General features: G+C 43.5%; 1 protein-coding gene across 2 annotated transcripts in view; it reads left to right on the forward strand.

Annotated features, from left to right (window-relative positions):
- Positions 1 to 23,632, forward strand: part of LOC124796303 (ras guanyl-releasing protein 3-like) — a 305,024-nt gene that overhangs the window by 152,616 nt on the left and 128,776 nt on the right. For both annotated transcript variants that reach the window (XM_047260429.1, XM_047260430.1), the window contains exon 3: positions 2,025 to 2,138. In XM_047260429.1, coding sequence (XP_047116385.1) covers positions 2,025 to 2,138 — 114 coding nt within the window. The remainder of the gene's footprint in view (positions 1 to 2,024; positions 2,139 to 23,632) is intronic.

A 23,632-nucleotide genomic window follows, 5' to 3' on the forward strand; every position in this document is an offset into this window, starting at 1 on the left:
TCCACGTACGCGTACACCACCATTACTCTACCACGCAAACATAGGGGTTAAACTCGTCTGGTGTCAGACGTTGCCTGGGGGGGGGGGGGGGGGGGGGGGGGTGTCCACCGGGTGCCGAACCGCACAATAACCCTGAAAGTGTGTGTTCGGTGTGGGGCGGCAAAGGGGTGAAGTGGACTGCAGTGTTCGTCATGGGGTTGTGGACGATTGCCGCTGTGGCGGGGACGGAGCCTCTCCATCGTTTCTAGGCCTCTGGTTGACATACAACACAATACAATGAGGGCCTGGCGAAAAATTTCGCCTGAAGCTATGCAATCTACATAAGATAAGTGTCATGTGGTTCATTCTACGCGACAATTTCGGCCGCACTCTGCAGGGGCAATGAAGATGCTCCTGCAGCGTTTTCGCTGGGAAGTGTTTGATCACCCAGAATAATTGGCTACCCTCAAGGTTCATCTCTGCTTAAATGAACCGCTGGCTATGAAGGCAATATTTTAACACAGATAACGAGCTGCAGTCCGGAGTAGAAAATTGTTGAAAATCACTGGCGGCTGTCTTCTATAACGAGGGAATTGAAAAGTTGTACAACGCTACGACAGATGTCTAAGTCTGAGCAGCGACTGTGCAGAGAAGTAGTTGGAACGTGTAGCTAACCGTTTCAAATAAAACAGTTTTGATTTTCACTGTGGTTTCCATTTCGCGACCTATCGTTCCTTACTTTCCGAATAGCCCTCGTATAATGCGCCCTGGTGCAATAGTGTCCACCCCAATGGTGTTCTATTAGCTTCAGGTCGGGACTCTGGACAAGACAGTCCACATCAGGGATGTTATCCATTTCAGGGATGTTATTGTCCACAAACCTTTGCCTCACACACGCTGCTTTGCATTGTCATTCTGATACAATCATCGTCTCCGAACTGTTCCTCTGCTGTATGCAGTACACAATGCTGTAAAATATATTCGTATCCTCCCACATTTAGCGTTTTTTTAAGCGCAATAAGGGGTTACAGTCTAATCACGAAAAACTTTCCCTATTGTAACATCACCTACTCCATATTTCAGTGTTGGCACTATACATGATGGTAGGCAATCTCCAAATCCAGACCCTTCCATCGCATTACCACATGATATAGCTTGATTCATCACTAATTCATTCATTTGAAGCCATCCACTGTCCAGTGGCGCCGCTCTTTACACCCCCTCTGGCATCGCTTAGCTCTGATTACAGTTATGAGGGGCTCGTCGACTATTGTATTCCAGTGCTTTTAACTATTTACGCAGAGTCATGGCACTAATTGGACTGCTGGTAGGACTAAGGAATTCGCAAGTGATTCGTTTTTCTACTTTCATGCAATGTTTTTAACCACCCCCGCAATACTGGACGGTACTGGTCCGCCAGTAAATGACGTTTGCACGACGTTGATTTAGATATGACTGTTTCTTCGCGTTTTCAATTCACAACCGAATTGAGATTCATTTCATATTTTGTAACATCCCCCATCCCCCACCCCTCCCCCGCAATACTTGAAGGTACCGGTCCGCCAGTAAATGACGTTTGCATGATCTTAATTTAGATGTGATTCTTCCTTCGTGTTGCCACTTCACAATCGCATCACCAATAGTTGGCGTGGGTAGCTTTAGATTGGTTGAAATGTCCTTGATGGACTTGTTGCTCAGCTGATATTCACTGCCTAGGCCACGTTCGAAGTCTCTGAGCCCTCCTAACCGATCCATTCTGCTGCTACTGCATTTCGTTTGACGGCACAGTACTCCCAGCCTCCTGTTATACTGGCGGGTCCACTTCTCGCGACACCTAGTAATCAGCTTCACAGAACACAAGGTTGTCTGCATATTTGTCATCACATATTGTATATGAGGACTGCAACATATACCTGCAAAACGGCAAAAAAATTACATAATCTGTTATTTTTTGCGGTGGTACTATGCTGTTTCTCTGTGTGAAAATCATGAACAGTTGGGAGCACTGTATCTGTATCTGACGGGGGCATCCCATCTCGTTGCAGAGGCAGCGGCAGCGGCGAGGGTGCTGCCGGAGACGGAGCGGCCGGCGCTGCCCGGGCTGTCCGTGAGGGCCGCCACCTTGCCCGCGCTCGTCAGGATCTTCGTCGACGCTTTCGGTGAGCCACCAAATAATATCGTCTATCCCACAAATATTTGTAACGCCTGCCTTCATAAAATTTACTTCCCCAAACCATGGAAACTTGTTGAAGTTATAAGGGCCAGTCAAATGGAAACGAGACGGAAAAAATTTAAGTGTTTATTATTTCAAAATTAATCGCCATAACTGTTAATATACATTCAAACTCCAAAGAAACTATTGGAGGCATGCGTATTCAAATACAGAGATATGTAAACTGGCAGAGTACGGTACTGCGGTCGGCAACGCCTATATAAGACAAGTGTTTACCGCAGTTGTTAGATCGGGTACTGCTGCTAAAATGGCAGATTATCAAAATTTAAGTGATTTTGAACGTGGTGTTACAGTCGGCGCACGAGCGAAGGGACACAGCGTTTCCGAGGTAACGATGACGTGGAAATTTTCCCGTACGCTCATTTCGCGTGTGCCGTGAACATCAGGAATCCGGTAAAACACCAAATCTCCATCATCGCTGCGGCCGGAAAAAACTCCAGCAAGAACGGGACCAACGACGACTGAAGCCAATCGCTAAACGTGACAGAAAATTCTGCAAATTGCTGCACATTTCAATGCTGGGCATTCAATAAGTGTCCGTGCGAACCATTCAACGAAATATTGTCGATATGGGCTTTCCGAGCCGAAGGCCCACTCGTGTACTCTTAATGACGACGACACAAAGCTTTACCCCTTGCCTGGGACCGTAACACAGAAATTGAACCGTTGATGAACATGTTGCCTGGTCGGACGAGTCTCGTTTCAAATTGTATCGAGTGGATGCACGTCTACGGGTATGGAGACAACCTCACGAATCCATGGAGCCTGCATGTCAGCAGGGGCCTGTTCAAGCTGGTGGAGGTTCTGTAATGTTGCGGGGCGTGTACAATTGGAGTGATATGGGACCCCTGATACGTCTAGATACAACTCTGACAGGTGACACGCAAAGTGTATTCCGACGGACTTGGGCAATTCCAGCAGGACAATGCGACACCCCATACTTCCAGAATTGCTACAGAGAGGTTCCAGGAACACTCTTCTGAGTTTAAACACTTCCGCTGGACACCAAATTCCCCAGACATGAACATTATTGATCATATCGGTATGCCTTGCAACGTGCTGTTCAGAAGTGACCTCCACACCCTAGTGCTCTTACTGATGTGTGGGCAGCCCTGCAGGATTCATTGTGTCACTTCCCTCCAGCACTACTACATTCATTAGTTGAGTCCATGCCACGTCGTGTTGCGGCACTTCAGTGTGCTTGCGGGGGCCCTACACGATATTAGACAGGTGTACCCAGTTTCTTTGGCTCTTCAGTGTATTTATCACACTGTGAGGCAAGACGGTCAATGCCTTCATGGGAATACCGTAAACTAGCCATTTAGTGTTGAAACTAACTTACTCCCCTTCTAATGAAAGTAGCTTACTCCTCTTCAAATATAATTTCACCGTTCCACATTCAAGCCACACTCTATCATGATGTTGCATTGTCAAGCCCAGATTTTTAACTTAACCCAAATTATTTACTGATCACTGTTCTTTAACTCAGAACTACGCATCGAATTACACAAATCACACCAACTTCGAAAAAGACATTGCTTTCCAATTGTCCATGTCGTCTGTACATCACAGCTCCATTCTCTCTCTGTTAGAATCTTCTGACTTCTACTACTACTACTACTACTACTACTACTATTACCACAATGCCTCAGTGCAGAAAGCGCTGGAAGTCAAAGTTCATCTCCAAACTTATCGTCTACTCACAGAGATTTTATAAAAAACAGCGCAGCTATTATGCATACAGTCAAGACACCCTCTGGTGCGAAAATTGTTACCTTTTGACAGCTGGGGCGACACTAGCACTCCAAACGGCGAGAATGTTGTCAGTCACATGGTCATAAAGATAAGTTTTATTTTTAATTATTTTCTACTTAAATAACGAAATTATTGTTATTTTTACGTTCAATGAATTAGTAAATTGCCAAGAGACGTAAAAACACCCAACTGACACGGATTCCATGACATAAGCTACGAGGTTCACTCCAAAAAAAATGCACACTATTTTTGTAAAAACACAGTTTTCATTCTCCATGTGTAAAAGTTTTACAGTGTGTAGATACATCCTTCCCGCTTGTTTTCAAACTTAGTTCAACCTGTTCCCGTGAGTGGCGCCGTCACAGCATGTCTTCAAGATGGCTGCTACACTTGACGTTCGTCAGAAGCAAAGTGCTGTCATAGAATTCCTGTGCTGTGAAAATGAGACTGTGAGAAACATCCACAAGAGGTTGAAAAAGGTGCATGGAGATGCTGCTGTCGATCGCAGTACAATTAGTCGGTAGGCAAGCAGGTTACGTGATGAAAGAAGGCACGGCAATATTGAGGACTGTCCTCGCAGCGGCAGGCCTCGTACTGCACACACTTCAGACAATGTGCAGAGAGTTAACGAACTGATGACTGCTAACAGATGCATCACAGTGAACGGATTGTCAAGCTACGTTGGGATAGGGAAAGAAAGTGTTTGCAGAATACTGAAAGTGTTGGCGTTAAAAAAGGTATGCGCCAGGTGGTTTCCCAGGATGTTGACAGTGGCTCACAAAGAAACAAGAAAAACGGTATGCAGCGAACTTTTGGAACAGTACGAGAATGGTGGAGATGAATTTCTTGGAAGAATTGTGACAGGTGATGAAACATGGCTCCATCATTTTTCACCAGAGGCGAAGAGGCAATCAATGGAGTGGCATCATGCAAATTCACCCAAGAAAAAAAATTCAAAACCACACCTTCTGCTGGAAAAGTTATGACTATGGTGTTTTTCGATTCTTAAGGACTCTCGCTTGTGGACATCATGCCAAATGGAACCACCATAAATTCTGATGCATATGTGGCGACACTGAAGAACTTCAAGCTTGACTGAGTCGTTTTCGACCACATCGGCAAAAGCAGGATGTTTTGCTGTTGCACGACAATGCATGGCCACAAGTCAGTCAAAAAACCATGGAAGCGATCACGAAACTCGGATGGACAACACTGAAACACCCGCCTTACAGTCCTGACCTGGCTCCATGTGACGATCATCTCTTTGGGAAACTGAAAGACTCTCTTCGTGGAACAAGGTTTGAAGATGATGACTCCCTTGTGCACGCTGCCAAACAGTGGCTCCAACATTTTGGTTCAGAATTTTACCATGCGGGTATACAGGCGCTGGTTCCAAGATGGCATAAGGCAGTTGAGAGGGATGGAAATAATGTGGAGAAATGAAAATATTGTTCCTAAAGGATGTATCTACACACTGTAAAACTTTCAAATGTGTAGAATAAAAGATGGATTTTAAAAAAATAGTGTGCATTTCTATTGGAGTGACCCTCTTACAACCTCTTCATGAAGAAGTACTTTCAAATATGTGTATATTTTCTGTGTATTCCACTGAAAGCAAGATAATATTTAAAAAAATGTCGTATGACTAGGACCTCCCATCGGGTAGATCGTTCGCCGGTGCAAGACTTTCGATTTGACGCCACTTCGGTGACTTGTGCGTCGATGGGGATGAAATGATGATGATTAGGACAACACAACACCCAGTCCCTGAGCGGAGAAAATCTCCGACCCAGCCGTGAATCAAACCCGGGCCCTTAGGCTTGACTTCTGTTCAAATTCAAATGTGTGTGAAATCCTATGGGACTTAACTGCTAAGGTCATCAGTCCCTAAATTATCCGAAGGACAAATACACACTCCCATGCTCGAGGGAGGACTCGAACCTCCGCCGGGACCAACCGTACAGTCCATGACTGCAGCGCCTTAGACCGCTCAGCTAACCCTGCGCGGCTTCACTTCTGTCACGCAGACCAATCAGCTAACGGGGGTAGACAGCAAGACAATATGAACGTGTTTCATGCATGAGAAACATGTGCTTCTCTTGTTGTCTGCCATTACTATCGCAGCCAGTTCACATGATTCTTTTTTTAAAAAAAGTATGTATTGCCAGCCTGTCAAACGATGTACACACCGCTATAGCTCAGTTCGCCGTTCGAACTGTTAAAAAAATCGCTGAACAAACTGGTCTTCAAATATCATTTAAAAAAATGGAAGTCATGACTAACATTAAAGACCCCCCCCCCCCCCGCCGCCAAAACTCCGTACGAAATATGGGATCATTGCCCAGGTCGGCAAATTCAAGTACCTCGGTGAGATCATCGAAACCATATCCCTCAAGGCTGATAAAAGACTCCTCGAAGAAGTGGAGAAAAAAAGAGCTCAAAATCGTTAGAAGAATCCTAGGATACAAGTACAAGAATGGCATCCACCAAAACACATCCAACAAGAAGTCTACAGTAAAATAGAAAAAAATTACAGACACAATAAATAGAAGACGGGCACGATTTTATGATCACCTCAAATGAATGGACGGAAATAGGTTAATCAAAAATATGTCTCTTTTTTTTATTCAAAACCAGCGACTACGATGCCATGGTTTAAAAACATCAAAGAAGACCTCCAGATGCTACATATCAAACCCGAAGATCCTTTTGACAGAGTTCTTTTCCGCAAGAAGATAATGACAAACGGAATAACCCGAGACGAGCAACCGAAAAGAAGACACGGCGTCCTTTGGACAGAAGAGCGCAAGCAGACCCACTCACAATGAACGAGGGAAATCTGAGCTCAGAGAAAAGCCAGGCTCAGTGCTGAGTGCAACAAGACTTCGCGTGGTCGTAGATGAGCCCAACGAATAAATTATATACCTAGTCTAATGATACACCCAATCTTACACTTAATTCGACTTGCCAATACGCGTACACGTTTGTGAATTTACCCTGTTTTGCTTCAAAAGTGCATGTGTTGAAGATTCTTGCCGTTTGCGGCTCAGATTTAGCAACGGTTGCGGAATCAGTTTCACCTTTGTTCGGAAAGAGTTTTATTGCTTTTGACGTTTTATTTCCATGTCTGTGTGGTTTCCTCGTAAGTTACAGTTGTGGTAGCTTGTTTGGTACGTTAAATAATGTAGGCATTAGATTCCGTATAGGTTTCCTACTTTGCACATTCACTAATTTGGTTGAAAGTGTAGCGAACAAAACTCCGTTTCACTGGGTAGGTATACGACCTCTTTCTGCAAAACGTCAGGTGTTCTGGAGTTTATTATCGACTGTTTGTTATTAAGGGAAAACTATATTATTCAGTAAATGTCTCTACATTACAGCGGAATCGTAAATAAACTCTACTGTGATGTGTTTCGTACATCCCAGGGTCCTTAGGAAACTAAATAATTACAAATTTGATGCCATTTTTTAGTATTGTCGATTTTTGTGACACAACATACAATTCCTATTGTAAAAGGTATGTTAAAGTTAGTGTTAGCATTCGCACTTATCCGATAAAGAACCGTCGCCTACTGACCGCTTGAGATGCTGCTATCGCTGTGGATAACAAAAGCGGGACGGAGTGTCGCGACTGTTAAGTTAGACGCTGGTTGTATGCGAAGATCGAAAATGGGACCAGCTGCTTGCAGTGTTTCACCATGCTTGCGATTGTCTATGGAACCATGATTGTACCCAAGCGTGTACCTCTTCTCCCGAAGCACGTCAACGGCAATGAATGTATTGCTTTACGGCTCCAAAAAATGGAAATCTCTTGGGTAGAGATGGGGACTGTAAAGATGATGTGTAAGGGCTTCCTAGCGAAACTTATGCAGCGTACTTGAAACAACATTGGCATCACGCAAGCAAGCATTTTGTTAACAAGTTGTTTCCACTATGCTGCAGAAGTTTCGCTGGGAAACCCTTACACGCTCCATACAGTTCCGATCTCTCCAATGCGATTTCCACATTTTTGGAGCCCTGAAGAAAGACATTCATGGCCGTTTATTTGCTTCGGGCGAAGAGGTGCACACCGTGGTTCAATAGGCAACCGCAAACATATTTTCATGAAGACATTGGCCGTATTGTCTCATAGTGGGATAAGTATATTAACAGTTATGACTATTACTTATGAAATAATAAACTGTTTACTTAATTTTTCCATCTGTCTGGTTTTCCTTTGACTGTCCCTTACATAACCCCAGCAAAGCAAGGAAATGATTAATTATTTCCGCGAAATTATCAACCAATATCTCTTTTAATCTGTCTTGGAAAAATTCTCGAAAATATTGTACAAAAATTTCTCCACGATTTCCTAAACTACAGGGTTATTACAAATGATTGAAGCGATTTCACAGCTCTACAATAACTTTTTTATTTTAGATATCTTCACAATGCTTTGCACACACATACAAAAACTCAAAACGTTTTTTTAGGCATTCAAAAATGTTCGATATGTGCCCCTTTAGTGATTCGGCAGACATCAAGCCGATAATCAAGTTCCTCCCACACTCGGCGCAGCATGTCCCCACCAATGAGTTCGAAAGCATCGTTGATGCAACCTCGCAGTTCTGGCACGTTTCTTGGTAGAGGAGGTTTAAACACTGAATCTTTCACATTACCCCACAGAAAGAAATCGCATGGGGTTAAGTCGGGAGAGCGTGGAGGCCATGACATGAATTGCTGATCATGATCTCCACCACGACCAATCCATCGGTTTTCCAATCTCCTGTTTAATAAATGCCGAAAATCATGATGGAAGTGTGGTGGAGCACCATCCTGTTGAAAGATGAAGCCGGCGCTGTCGGTCTCCAGTTGTGGCATGAGCCAATTTTCCAGCATATCCAGATACACGTGTCCTGTACCGTTTTTTTTTCGAGGAGAAAAAAAGGGCCGTAAACTTTAAACCGTGAGATTGCACAAAACACGTTAACTTTTGGTGAATTGCGAATTTGCTGCACGAATGCGTGAGGATTATCTACCGCCCAGATTCGCACATTGTGTCTGTTCACTTCACCATTAAGAAAAAATGTTGCTTCATCACTGAAAACAAGTTTCGCACTGAACGCATCCTCTTCCATGAGCTGTTGCAACCGCGCCGAAAATTCAAAGCGTTTGACTTTGTCATCGGGTGTCAGGGCTTGTAGCAATTGTAAACGGTAAGGCTACTGCTTTAGCCTTTTACGTAAGATTTTCCAAACCGTCGGCTGTGGTACGTTTAGCTCCCTGCTTGCTTTATTCGTCGACTTCCGCGGGCTACGCGTGAAACTTGCCCGCACGCGTTCAACCGTTTCTTCGCTCACTGCAGGCCGACCCGTTGATGTCCCCTTACAGAGGCATGCAGAAGCTTTAAACTGCGCATACCATCGCCGAATGGAGTTAGCAGTTGGTGTATCTTTGTTGAACTTCGTTCTGAAGTGTCGTTGCACTGTTATGACTGATGTGAGTGCATTTCAAGCACGACATACGCTTTCTCGGCTCCGGTCACCATTTTGTCTCACTGCGCTCTCTAGCGCTCTGGCGGCAGATACCTGAAGTGCGGCTTCAGCCGAACAAAACTTTGAGTTTTTCTACGTATCTGTAGTGTGTCGTGACCATATGTTAATGAATGGAGCTACAGTGAATTTATGAAATAGCTTCAATCATTTGTAATAGCCCTGTACAAATAAATGGTCATTCAATACAGTTCGGCTTCCTGTAAAGCACAGCACACTATTCATCAACCAATGAGACTTATTGAACACTTCTGCTCGACTCGGGAAACTAAGCGCAGAAGCTGTTTTTCCTCATACCGAAAAAGTGTTCGATAACGTATGGTATCTAGGACAAGTCTATAAATTACTTCAACTCAACCACCCACGACATTTAGTAAAAATCGTATTACTGTTTTTAAAACAGAAAACAGACAATTCTACGTAACAGTTCAAACGTCCAATAGCTAGCAGAGGCAAATTGAAGCTGGAGTATATCAGGGATCAGTCATGGGCCCAACCCGCACCCCCGTCAGACGGGGCGGGGTGGGGGGGGGGGTGGGGGAGGGGACAGCTATTTACAGAAGCATTCATCTTCGTCAAATTACACCACCAGCTCGAAGAAATCCAGAACAGAGCTCTTCTTTGGAAAAGCAGTCACTCACCACCCTCGCCCTATCTAAATGCTAGTGAGGGCAGTTCGAGAACCAAGATCTTCTCGATTCCAAAGTGTACTCGAAAGTTAGCAGCGAGTCTTGGAATATCACATACGAGAACCTTGTGGTTCGACTCGTGTCAGCAGCACTCGAGATCAGATGGATTTTCGAAAAGAATTATCCCCTCAGTTTTAAATAACGGCTCTGAAAATATAAGAAGATAAAATATTTTGAAAGCAAACTGTGGTGAAAATACTGAGTTTACTTAATTCAGTGAATTGTAATACAGTTATGACTAATAACTAAAAGATGTTTCATTATCAACGGCGATGTGAGGCTCTAATAAGCGAGAGATTCCGCATTTTGTATAGGATAGTATACTAAAAATATCGCGAGAAGTACTGCTTAATAAGACAAAATTTTAACCCAAATACAGCATTTCTTATTTTTATCTAGTTGTAAAATGTTTTCTCAAAAGCCAGCCTCCGAATCCCTTTGCTTCATTTACATAGAAACGTTATTTTCAGAGAGCCAGCAGAAGTGCACATGGTGCAGATAATTGTACCCACATATATTGAAGGAACAAAAGCACGCTGGGAAATTGGATATGAAGCGCTGTGCTGCAAAGGGAAAGAGAGACAATTCGTACCGAACATTGAAATTCAGCGCTGCTATTACCAGCATCTCCGAAGAATTCTCGTCATGCCATAACCACAGTGTGATTCTGGGGAGATCCAGGATGCCAACCAAATACACTTATCCTGCCCCGCGTACAGACAAGCTGCATGTAGGATTCTTGTAATTAGTTGGGATTAAAATATAATCGAACAGTGTGTGTGTTGCTTATTTAGAAACAAGCATCTTAAACTAAAATGAAGGGACTTTATACTCGTTATATTTATTTAAACGATTGCGTTAACATCATTGAAATTTATATTTTAAATTACTTAACAGTTCGTGGAAAGAGAGATCTGTAAGTTTGAACTGGATGTATTGGTGCACCAAGAGGTCAGCAAAATGAAATAAAATGAGAGAACGTCCCACATTATAGATGTAGGCACGCTAGTTCATTATCAGGCAGTAATGTGAAGCTCGATTTCTTCTACCGAATAGGTTCCTTAAAATCTCATGAAAAATACGGTAGAAAAATTAATTTTTTCGAAACACTAACTTCAAAAATGTTTTGCTTCATTTACTTAGAACTATTCTGTTTAGACGGTCTGCATACAACATGAAATTCCACATTTTACACGTAGGCTTGCTAGATACACATCCGGCAACTTTACGAGTAAAACGGGCATAATTGTAAGCTACAGCTACTGCAAACGATCGTAGTAACAAGTTGGATCAGACGTTCAGATTCAATAGTTTCTCGCTAGAGTGCCACAAAATAAATAACTTCGTAAACACATGACCAATCAAATCAAAACAAGTCCGACCACAGGCTGTCAGAAAACAAAAAAGGGTTACAAAATTTTCAAAACTGGACAACATCACTTACTACGACACTGACAATGTAAAATAAAAAGCGTGTCATATGGAAATCATGTGACAGTCCTCTGACAATCTGCTCTCCAATATTACCTAAATATAAAATATTCTTCTCCTTCTTCTGCATCTTTCCTAAAGTACTGAAGCCTTCGGCTTTTAGCTGTTTTCCCCTTCCTTTGTTCTCTTTATTGTGCGGTTAGAATACACTGACGGATAAAAATCACAACACCAAGAAGGGGATGGTGCGGCATAACGAAAGCTAGTTGGCATGTGTCTATTCGGATTTCGCCCCAGTCGCATAAGAGCAATTCAGGTTTGCTTTCAATACACATTGTAACAGTCTTGAGCGATAGTTACCTTCGAGACTGGACGTGGTGAGTAGATGGTAGTCAAGGAAACCTTTATGGCAGGACCAGCGCTCAGCCTCGCTGCACATTTCCCATATGGCCACAGCACACTGCGTGCTTGGTGGGGGAAACTGTGAACGCGTCTCATCTAAACGGCAATGCGGTTGCACTGCATGCGACTTGGTTCTACATTCCACATTTCACATCAACTTATACCTCAACCAAAACAAATTTTCATTATTACTTCATTCTTTTTGGCGCAAATGAAGACATTTTTTTCCGCGCGGGGTAGCCGCATGGTCTAGGGCGTCTTGTCACGGCTAGCGCGGCTTCCCCTGTCGGAGGTTAGAGTCCTCCTTCGGGCATGGTGTGTGTGTGTTGTTCATAGCGTAAGTTAGTGTAAGTTAGATGAAGTAGCGTGTAAGCTTAGGGACCGATGGCCAAAGCAGTTTGGTCCCATAAGATCTTACCACAAATTTATTAATTTAAAAAAAGACATAATTTTTATCTGGTGCACACTGTTGGCATAAGGACAGAAGAAGACCTTCACAGATTTTCGCGCTCAAGTTTCCATGTAATCATGGCTTATGTTTCATAACCGAGGAAAAGTTTTTCACACAAATATGTCGATCGAAATATTGTAGCACATTTGCAACCTCATTGTAGAGGCATGGAAACTCTACCTGAAAAAAGCAATGTAGACATCCTGGGCAGTATAGACGTAAAAGGATTTATCATTAAAACGGGAATTACATTCCAGGTGAATCAGTTACATTTGCACATGCACTTGGGTGCTTTCAACTGAAATAGGGAACAGTGAAAACAGATGTAAGATAGTGTCCTCGAAAAGTTTAAGAAACTGTCCTTGTAATTCTTTCAAGTTCACAATGAATTCTGCAAACCTTAAGTTGTCTATAACAGCAGTGAGATTAGCGAAATTGACGGTGTTCCTCGACAGAAATTGTCCCTCTCACAATGGGATTTTGTTTTTAAATGTTTCTCTATCAGATCATAAGTAAGTTGTTTCTAACCTTGTAATGTCTTAACTATGGGCAATGCAGAGTCAAGTCCACTTTAAATGCGAGGTCTGGAATCCATTCCGGATGTTCTAATTTTAGTACCTGCACACATTTTTCCTTCATAAAGTCAACAACAACGAGTTTCAAGTCGAAAAATCGTTCCAGGCATGCCCCTTGACTTAACCAACCTACTTTGCAGTAATATACAGTCTCCATGCTCTTCGTTCGGTTCCATCTAAAACTGTTGCAACTCACAATGGAATAATGCGTGCATTTCAGAAATGTTACTATTCGTACCGCCAATTTTTTCAAGTGGTGCGTGTCTGCAAATATAGCACAAAGTGCTTCTTAATGTATTGAACAATGAATCCTATCTGTCGATCATCGTATTGTTCTCTCTTTCATCGTCAATTAAATCTTTAAATTTCTTCTCGATGGTACTGCAGTATCGTTTCATAGCATATTTGCAGTATCCTTCGCTTATGCAACTACGAATTAGATGTTCAGAAGTCTCGTCCATCTCTTCTCTCATTTTCATTCCTTTCTAAAGGCTTGTGACGATAGATCGCTAGACGACCTCTTTTTGTGCAAACACGTAGTGGACATGTGAACGTCCTTCAAATCACTAATAAACAGCGAAGAGTAAACAGTGACTCCACGATCTTGTCAGTACTAAATGAAATGTCGCGCTGTACCTAATACTTTCCGGAAAGAACGAGAAAAGCTGTGGCAGGTCCAGCGGTGGGCCGTACAATCGGCCACGCCCTGGGTGGCCCTCCTTTAAGGCGACAGAGACGTTTTTGTTAACGCCTCACTGAGTTTGAACGGAGTAGTTTAATGGGGCTACGAGAAGCTGGATGTTTCTTCTGCGATACTGCACGAAGACTAGGCAGGAATATAGCCACTGCACATGACTGCTGGCAGCGATGGCCATGAGAATGTACGGTCTCAAGAAGCCCGGGCTCCAGACTGCCACGTACCACTACCGAGAGGGAAGACCACCGTCTTCAGCGTATGGCTTTGGCGCACCGTACTGGATCTGCAGCAGCAATGTGAGCAGCAGTTGGCACCACAGTGACACAACGAACTGTTACAAAAAGGTTACTTCAACGACAATTCCGAATCAGATGTCCTGTAATATGCATTTTATTGACCCCAAACCACCGCTATTTGCGACTTCACTAGTGTCAAGCGAGAGATCTTTTGATGGCAGAGTGGACGTCTGTTGTGTTTTCTGATAAAAGCTGGTTCTGCCTCTGTGTCAATGATGGACGTGTGTGTCCGTTAGCAGGAAGCCAGTTGAGGGCCTGCAAGCAACCTGTCTGCTTGCTAGTCACACTGAACCTACATCTGGAGTTACCGTCGCGTGCGATTTCGTATGAGAGCAGAAGCACCCTCGTGGTTATCCCACACACTCTGACTGCAAATTTGTACGTCAGTCTAGTGATTCGATCTGTTGTGCTGCCATTCATGGACAGCATTCCAGGCGGTATTTTCCTACAGAATAACGTTCGCTGCTGCTGTAACCCAGCTTGCTTACAGAGTGTAGACATGTTGCCTTGGGCTGCTGGATCACGAGATCCGTCTCCAGTCGAGCACATATGGCATATCATCGGACGACAACTCCTGTCATCCACAAGCAGCGTTAACCGTCCCTGTATTCACCGACCAAGTGTAACAGGCATAGAACTGCATCCCACAAACTCACGTCCAGCGCTTGTAAAACACAGTCCATGCACTTGTATTCAACATTCTGGCGATTACGCCGGTTATTAATACCAGTATTTCTTATTTGCAATGGCTTATCTCGCAATCTTGCAATGTTAATCACTTAAACATGTTACCTAGACAAATGTATTCCCGAATGTCATTTCTTTGCCTTATTCTTTTTTTTTTTTTTTTTTTTTGCGATTTTTCCATCGGTTTAGTTAGCAGTTTCTGCAGCTCTCTAAAATACAATTTTTAATGAGATTTCTACTTCTTCATTAGCCTCTTCTGACATACATTTAATGGCGCTGCATATAATCACGTATCCCTGCTTATGACGAACTTTCCTTGCGCCTTCGGCGCACATCGCAGAACATCAAATTATAAGCAGTGCACTGCCTGTGTTACGATACGGGATTAGACAATAGCGGCGCTCCTAGTTACCTGTCAGTGAACTCCGAATAGGTAACAATAGGCGCTTGAACGTGTATTCTTGTTCTTACGAGTAGAAATATTAGATGGCAACATTTATCATCTATTCTTTACGGTTGGGCCTCATAGCCTACTGATAGACTGCGTGACTGGAAACGTGTTTGTGACCTTCCAGTGTAAGAGATTCGAGTTATCTCAATTTAAAAAAAAAAAAAAAATTAACTTCTCATAACCGGGAATCACATGTAAAATTTTGTAAATGACACTGTAGTCACATTTTGACTTTAAAATTATTTATTTTTAGGCCCCAATATTCCAATTTCGCCCACGTGGTCATTATCAACTGGAAATAGTGGCACTTTAGAACATGTCAAAATCTAAAAATCATGCGACATAACACGACACAGAAGCCGGTTTCATCGCAATGCGTTCTTCATTACGACTTTTTGTGCGTATTGCTCTCTTTGAATTTCAGTGTAAGTATGTTACTTCTATTCTGCTAGATTTTTGCTTGCGTCGATAATGTTCGGTGGAGTAAGTGATTCTATATTTGTTTTGTGTCACATAAAACAGAAGCTGGTTTCTTCGCGTAATGTTCTGTGGATCCAAGTACAATTGTTTCTGCTTATGAATCCACATGTGTTCTGCTCGATATAACTGTGCTGTAAGTACATTCTACTTTATTTTTGTTCACATCCGTTTTTAGTACTTTCTCTCATTTGACGGAGAACCTATTGGCACCTTTTCACAGAATTGGTATTCGACTTTATTACATCTTGTCGCAGAAATTCTGTTTTGAATGATGTTACTTTGTAGTCTTAATGAGAGAAGGTGTAGTTAATATGACAGTTACTGTCACACAGAAAACATTCTATATCAAACTGCATATTTGTACATGGTATTGTATGGTATACTGTGCATGCACTTCCACTGTACAGAATCCTACTGTGTTTAGTATACTCTAGTTATACACAATTCACTAAGCGAAGCATGAGAGTGTGTATTATTTACTTCGAAATTTCCATTGGAGTGAAGGATTATTCTAATACATTGATTTCTGCTGAAATGTATTGTTTGTAGTACCTGTTAATAACGTGTGAAGACATCTGTGTAACTACCGTTGCATTTTTAACATTTGCAAGGAAGAGTGCTCTAGCCACTAAGATTGCGAACCATACTCAGCTACAAGAAGTGACACCATTCAAAGCAGAGTTACATACCATCCTCAATTCACGACAAGATGTAGTAAACACCATTTCCGTTAAAAGTCGCTAACATGGAGTTCTTCATTAAATAGGAGAAAGTCCAAAAAATGGATGTGAACAAAATAAGATTAGAATACGAGTAATATACTTAAACCACTGTTAAATCGGGCAGTTCAGACACTGATTCGTAAGCAGGAACAAATATACAAGAGTCCTTAGAACACCTTGCAATGAAACGAGCTTCTGATTTATACGAAACAAAAACGAATATTGGATAATTTACTCTACCCACTATTATGGGTGTGAGCAAAACGGGTGCATTACACACAATTAGTAATCAGGAACACAACACGATGAAACCAGCTTCTGCGTACTATAAGACGAAAACAAATATGGAACACTTTAAATCATCCAATAAAAAAAACGAAATGATGAATTGATAAACTTGTAGCACCCAAAGTGACCTGGCAGGAAGTTACCGGAAGTCCCTATATGAGTTTCACTTCCTTTGGCGTGAGCAAACTGTGGTGCCAAGCTATGTAGCAAACAGATAGCAATGAGAACGCTCGAAGCGTGCATGTAGACAGGTGACAGTCAACTGAGAAGGTCGCCCCTTCGAAAGAATGGGATGAAATCATCCAGCACTCACGACGAGGATTCATTTCTGTGCAGAGGCCAAGTTAATATGTGCAAGCTCTACTGTAGTCTGTCTGACTAAAATGTAATCTACGATGTCGCAGCAGCTATGAGGGTCATTCGGAAAGGAAAAAAAGCATTTTTTCTACAGAAATTTTTATTTCGTATAATTAAACGAAACTGTATTTTACGTACAATTTGATGCCCAAGCTACTTTTCTGCGTAGTCAACGTTCAAATTTAGGCACTTGTCGTACCGTTATATAAGCCTTTCTATGTCTTCTGCATACTCAGTTACCACCAAATTGTTGAACCACGGATTAACAGGTTCTTGAAGTTCATCATTGCTTCCGTAGCATTGTCCACTCAAAAACTCTTTCAATTTGGGGAATAAGTGACAATTGCTTGGGACTAAGTCCGGACTGTATGGTGGTTGTCGAAACACCGCGCACTGAAACCGCTGAAGCAAGTCCCATGCCAGTCCCGCTGCATGCGGACGCGCACTACCGTGAAGGAGGATGACTCCACTGGTTAGTAATCAGTACCGCATGTTTTTAATGGCGTCTGACAGCAAGCCGCTACATTTGTGGTCTCTTATCTAGGCATGTAGTCTATGAGCAGGACACCCTTCCGATCCCAAAACGCCATAGCCACAATCTTTCTGGTGCTCAAAATTTGCGTTGCTTTTGTCGGTTTCGTTAAGGATTGCGAAAGATGCCATTCCATTGATTGGCGTTTTGTTTCTGGTGTGAAATGTGATACCAAAGCCCCATCACCAGTGATAATGTGATTCAGAAGCGACTGGGGCATATCAATGCAGCTGCCACTTGTTTGTTTTTGTGTTCGTGCGTCGAAATTTGACTAACCCACCTAGCTTTTTATAGCCCTGATCTGCATTAAGTCTCTTATGACACAGTTCTTGAAATGTCTGGAAAGAATAAGTGCAGTCCACTAATTGTGAAATCACTGTCTTCTTGGATTTTTGTTTCAGTCCTTGCTTTGAGTCCGTCAGTCGCTTCTGAGGGCCAGCCCGAGCGATCTTCGTCGTGAACGTTCTTCCGTCAGCCATTATACATGATACACCAATTCCGAACTGCCGCTTATTGCATCACATTACCATAAACGTCACTTATGTCTACAAACTAAGGGATCGGACGGAGTTTTTGGGTGTTTAAAAAGCAGATAACACTGCGCACCTCACGCTTGGCAGGATCGTCAGTTTTGTCACAGATTTTAAAGTCGCGCGGCTAAGCAGTAAGAAACCGTACTGGATCGTAGCTGCCTCCAAACCAAGGTTATTTAAAAGGGCCAAACTGAAGTTGATGAGTACCAAGGTCAGTGATCGGTCGCTGGTGACGGTGCGATTTCTTTCTTTCTCGAGGACAGAGTTCTCGTTTCCTTTAAATTCTCGGTTCTCCCCGTCACTAATGTGCAGTGCTTTGTGCAAGAAAGATTCGAAAACCAAACCAACAAATGCAGTTTATTGCTATACTAACTAGTTTCTACCGTAACTGTTTGTAACAATTATTTTTAACGGCAACGCTGGCCTCTATATGTTGCCTCATTACCCTTAGCCTACGTAGATCAGACTAACAAAGCAACTGACAGCTACTTGTTAACTGGAAAGCTACCACGACAACAACCAAATCACAGCATAATTTTGCTCACAGGTTCTCTTCTGTGCTTTCTCAGCTGTCGGTTACCAATAACTTGTCAACGACATTGCAGTCTGTAACGTAACTCTTTTGATTTGTTTATATAGGATGAATCAGAACTCCACCCAGAAACTTAGACTATAGACGTTGTTCAGAGACACTTTCTGAGTATTTTGCTATAAGGGGCCCTTGGCCTCTGCCGGCTCGTTACAGAGTAATGACGTAATTACGATAATTATGATTCATTCGGTTGATCACAATCACTCTTGTTTCGTAAAAACACTCTGATAACGGTGAAGAAGCCTATAAAATGCAATAACAAAAATTCACAATACACAACACAGAGTAATGCAACAGCCATCAGATGAAACAGTACACTTGTTGAACTGCGACTTGGTTTGAATAACTGACGTTATGATTTCCTACGTGCTGGGAAAGATGACAGCTATGGCTATCTCATAAAACGGCTGGCAGTTGGCAGTCAGTAACGCCTCCTATTTGCAGGTATGGGGTTTCGTTCCAGTACATGGCTGGCACAACTGATCCGAAAACATTTTTTTCACACAAGCGACTTGTCGTTCCTCCTTTTCCCTCGTACCTTTCATCCACGTCAGTTATCGTTACTCACTGTGATACGCACTGCATATAAATACTACACGTGAACTCTCCTGGCGCCCCTCTAACCATGGCGTCCCGAGCGGCCACTATTAATTATAAGTCATGCATAGAAATCTTTTAGTTGCAGTGCCTCTGACGCCCCTCTCAGCTTGGCGTCGGACGGCGGTGGCTTGTGTTGCTTGGGTCTTAAACCGGCCCTGATCGTTGGATTAATTACTCAGCAGAAAACAAGGGGCTATCAGAATAGCTGGTTCAACAAACACAGTAAGAAGACAGACATTTGCAAAAGCAACACAGTTGCACTGTTAAAAAACGATGATCATTACATAGAAAGTAAATCACTGACAAATAACAGCACTGTCGCAAGTATTTCTTCAAAATGATTCTTGCAGATTTTCCACACAGAACTTAATTAACCATTGGAAATATGGATTGACCCCTTCATGGGTGAGGTAACGAGCACAATAATCATGGTTTCTGACCCAAGCCTGCTACTAATTTGAAGCAGGCACTTTAACGCGCTGTAATATTAATAGTCGGATCCGAAGGATAGAGGAAACATTAGAAAGAACAAGATGCAAATTGTGAAGAACCGAACATCCAAAACACATTCTTACTCAGCGTGGCTGTGAGTTATCAAGAGAAAGGAACGTGATGGAGTGTTACGACAGCGTCGTCTGTGGTGAAGTTTGAGTAACCTCACGGCGCGGTTGGTGAAATTTAACATCCTGTACCACATGGCTGAACGCACCCAGGAACGGCTGATTTACTCATCTTGCCAGAATTTGCTAACCATATCTGTATAAAACAGACAAACATGGACACATTATGCTGAGACTAATACCCTATCGGTCCCTCTCCTTCGTCTTATGCAGAACAATTCGTATCTACCACGATCTGATCTTGACGAGGCTAAAAAAGCAAGTGAGGATGAGGCTAGGCGTGGCCGGAGTTTTATCCGTTCGATTTGTGAAAAAATATGAGACTGCCTAAACTTGCATGTTACCAACTTTTCTCGTGACTAAGGGGCCAGCGCCTGTATCCACACCACTAGGCACAGGAGTGGCCGTTGAAAAACGTATTCAGTTAGTATCAATTGGCTCCAGTTGAGGGGCAGTTTTTGATAAACTACGTGGGTTCAGACATTGTACAAGCGTGGGGGGGGGGGGGGGGGGGGGGGAAGGCTTTTAACGAAGTGGCCGCTCTCGAACTGGGTAACGGTTGCTTCTTTTTAGGAGTCGTCATGTGGATTTTAGTTAAATAATTAGACTTGCTCACTTGCTCCACTCCCTGCAATCCCTTCCGGCTATTGGCCGCCTTACAGTTAACACACTGTACCTTTGCTTGGTATGCAAGTGGAAGTAATAAGAGTCAAATGAGATAGGAAGTTTTTGTGTGTTGAGAAATTACCATTATCTCTGTCATACAATGGTTCATAAATCAAGATCCACAGCGTCTTTTACTGATTGAATTAGACATCACCTTCAAATATCATATGGAAAAAAACTTGTGTACTGGTACATATTGCTGAATAGAGCCTCCATAGCTTATCAGTGCTGCGAGCCCTGGATGACCTTCAGCCGGCTCTGCTGCATATCCGTGGTGTGCGCAAAGCGTGGATTGCCAATAATAACGGGTGATATCTTGATCTGCGTGACCTGCAGGAGGCGTAGATTGATTCTTTCAACGTATCTAGGGTCACCAACTCGCCCATATTTCCCAGGATGTCCCGTATTATAGCAGTATTGTTTTAATCCCCCTGGCTCCCTTACTGACCACCTGTTTCGCCCGTATATTTCGTCAGTTGTTACTGCTACAAATATTAATCCCGCGGAGTACCATCGATAGTTCAAGTTCCACGGCCGATTGTTCTCAAAAAGTTTTCATTTATCAATCGATACTATTGTCGACATATAGTCTGTTTCCTATTCGCGCTTCCAAGCGAAGAAGATAGTTTGGCTCAAGGGAAGGCGAGGATCGGAGAAAGAATGACAGAGGCTACGTGTCTAGAGGCATCATGAGAGCGGGAATGTTAACTTGTTTCTCGATCAGTGCTGGCAAACAACGACCTAGTCACTTCGTACCAATCAGCTGTGGTACAAACAACAAGCTGTCTTGTGACAGCCAGAGCGAGAGCACCAGCAGCAGCGAGTACTGTTTGTTTAAAGCGTTTATTTTGCATTTTGTTTACGACCATCCACTAAGGAAGGGATTCTATTTGTGTTTATCTGCTCTGCATAGTAACTAACAGTTCTTGATAAAACTTTACGTAGTTTTCGTGTTAGATTTCTTAGTGTTTTCTTGATCGTTTAGAACAGAAAGCGCCCTAAAACGGTCTTTTGTTTGTTTCGCGGCCGTTAGCCACTAGTCACTTGAATCAGCAGTTGTCTTGTGACAGCCAGAGCGAGAGCACCAGCAGCAGCGAGTACTGTTTGTATAAAGCGTTTTTGTACTTGTTTGCTGCGCTTAGCTTTTAAATAGTTTTTCTGGGAAAACCTAGCGTAGTTTTCGCGTCTCGTATTTCAGTGAGTGTTTCTTGATTATCAGAGTAGCTCATCAGAAGATTATCTTGAGAATTTGTCACCGTATAGAGTAGGGTAAACATAGTCATGTGTAGGGACTGTGGTTGTTGTGAGCGGACGCAAGGAGAATTGGCCACTCTTCGGGGGCAGGTGGAGGCTTTGTCTGTTAGGCTCATCGAGCTCGAGGCGCAGGCGTCGGCTCGTAGTGGCGTTGGGGCAACTGTGGTGAGACCTATGCCTACTTCGGTGGCCTTGGAATCACATGGAACCCCTGATGTCGCTGCGTCTTCCGGCAGTGAGCATCTTACCGGTCAGCCATCACTCCAGGGTGAATGGCGGACAGTGGTGGGCTCGCGCGTGCCTGGCCGAAAGGCGAAGGTGGGATCTGGCCGCGTGGCAGCTGCCATACCCCTTTCCAACAGGTACGGGGTGCTTCCTAGTGGTGATGACATCGTTTCCGAGCCACCACAGGATGCCTCGCCTGTTGGGCCAGTGGCCGATTCTCCGGCAAGGTCCCGACAGTCACAGAGGGCGGGCCTATTAGTTATAGGGAGCTCCAACGTTAGGCGGGTTATGGAGCCCCTCAGGAAAATAGCGGGTAGGTCGGGGAAGAATGCCAGTGTGCACTCGGTGTGCTTGCCGGGGGGTCTCGTCCGTAATGTGGAGGAGGCCCTTCCGGCAGCTATTGAACGCACTGGGTGTGACCGGCTGCAGAGTAGCACATGTCGGAACGAATGACGCCTGCCGCTTGGGTTCTGAGGCCATCCTTGGTTCCTTCCGGCGGCTGGCTGATTTGGTGAAGACAACCAGCATCGCACGCGGAGTGCAAGCTGAGCTTAATATCTGCAGCATAGTGCCCAGAGTCGATCGCGGTCCTCTGGTTTGGAGCCGTGTGGAGGGTCTAAACCAGAGGCTCAGACGACTCTGCGACTATAACGGTTGCAAATTCATCGACCTCCGTTATTGGGTGGAGAACTGTAGGGCCCCCCTAGACAGGTCAGGCGTGCACTACACACCGGAAGCAGCTACTAGGGTAGCAGAGTACGTGTGGCGTGCACACGGGGGTTTTTTTAGGTTAGAGGGACCCCCCCCTTGGGCGAAACGATAAAATACCTGACGGCTTACCAGAGAGGACATTATCATCGTTGATAAAGAACGTCCGTCCTCAGAGACCAAAAACAGGAAAAGTTAACGTAATATTGGTAAACTGCAGGAGTATCCAGGGCAAGGTTCCTGAATTAGTATCTCTTATTGAAGGAAATAGTGCGCATATAGTATTAGGAACGGAAAGTTGGTTAAAGCCGGAAGTGAACAGTAACGAAATCCTAGACACAGAATGGAATATATACCGCAAGGATAGGATAAACGCCAATGGTGGAGGAGTATTTATAGCAGTAAAGAATTCAATAATATCCAGTGAAGTTATTAGCGAATGCGAATGTGAAATAATCTGGGTTAAGTATCAAAGGTGGGTCAGATATGATAGTCGGATGCTTCTATAGACCACCTGCATCAGCAACCGTAGTAGTTGAGCGCCTCAGAGAGAACCTGCAGAACGTCGTGAAGAAGTTTCGTGATCATACTATTGTAATAGGGGGAGACTTCAATCTACCAGGTATAGAATGGGATAGTCACACAATCAGAACTGGAGCCAGGGACAGAGACTCTTGTGACATTATCCTGACTGCCTTGTCCGAGAATTACTTCGAGCAGATAGTTAGAGAACCAACTCGTGAAGCTAACGTTTTAGACCTCATAGCAACAAATAGACCGGAACTTTTCGACTCCGTGAATGTAGAAGAGGGTATCAGTGATCATAAGTCAGTGGTTGCATCAATGACTACAAGTGTAATAAGAAATGCCAAGAAAGG

Source organism: Schistocerca piceifrons, chromosome 4 (genome assembly GCF_021461385.2).
Source record: "Schistocerca piceifrons isolate TAMUIC-IGC-003096 chromosome 4, iqSchPice1.1, whole genome shotgun sequence".
Classification (NCBI taxonomy): Eukaryota; Metazoa; Arthropoda; class Insecta; order Orthoptera; family Acrididae; genus Schistocerca; species Schistocerca piceifrons.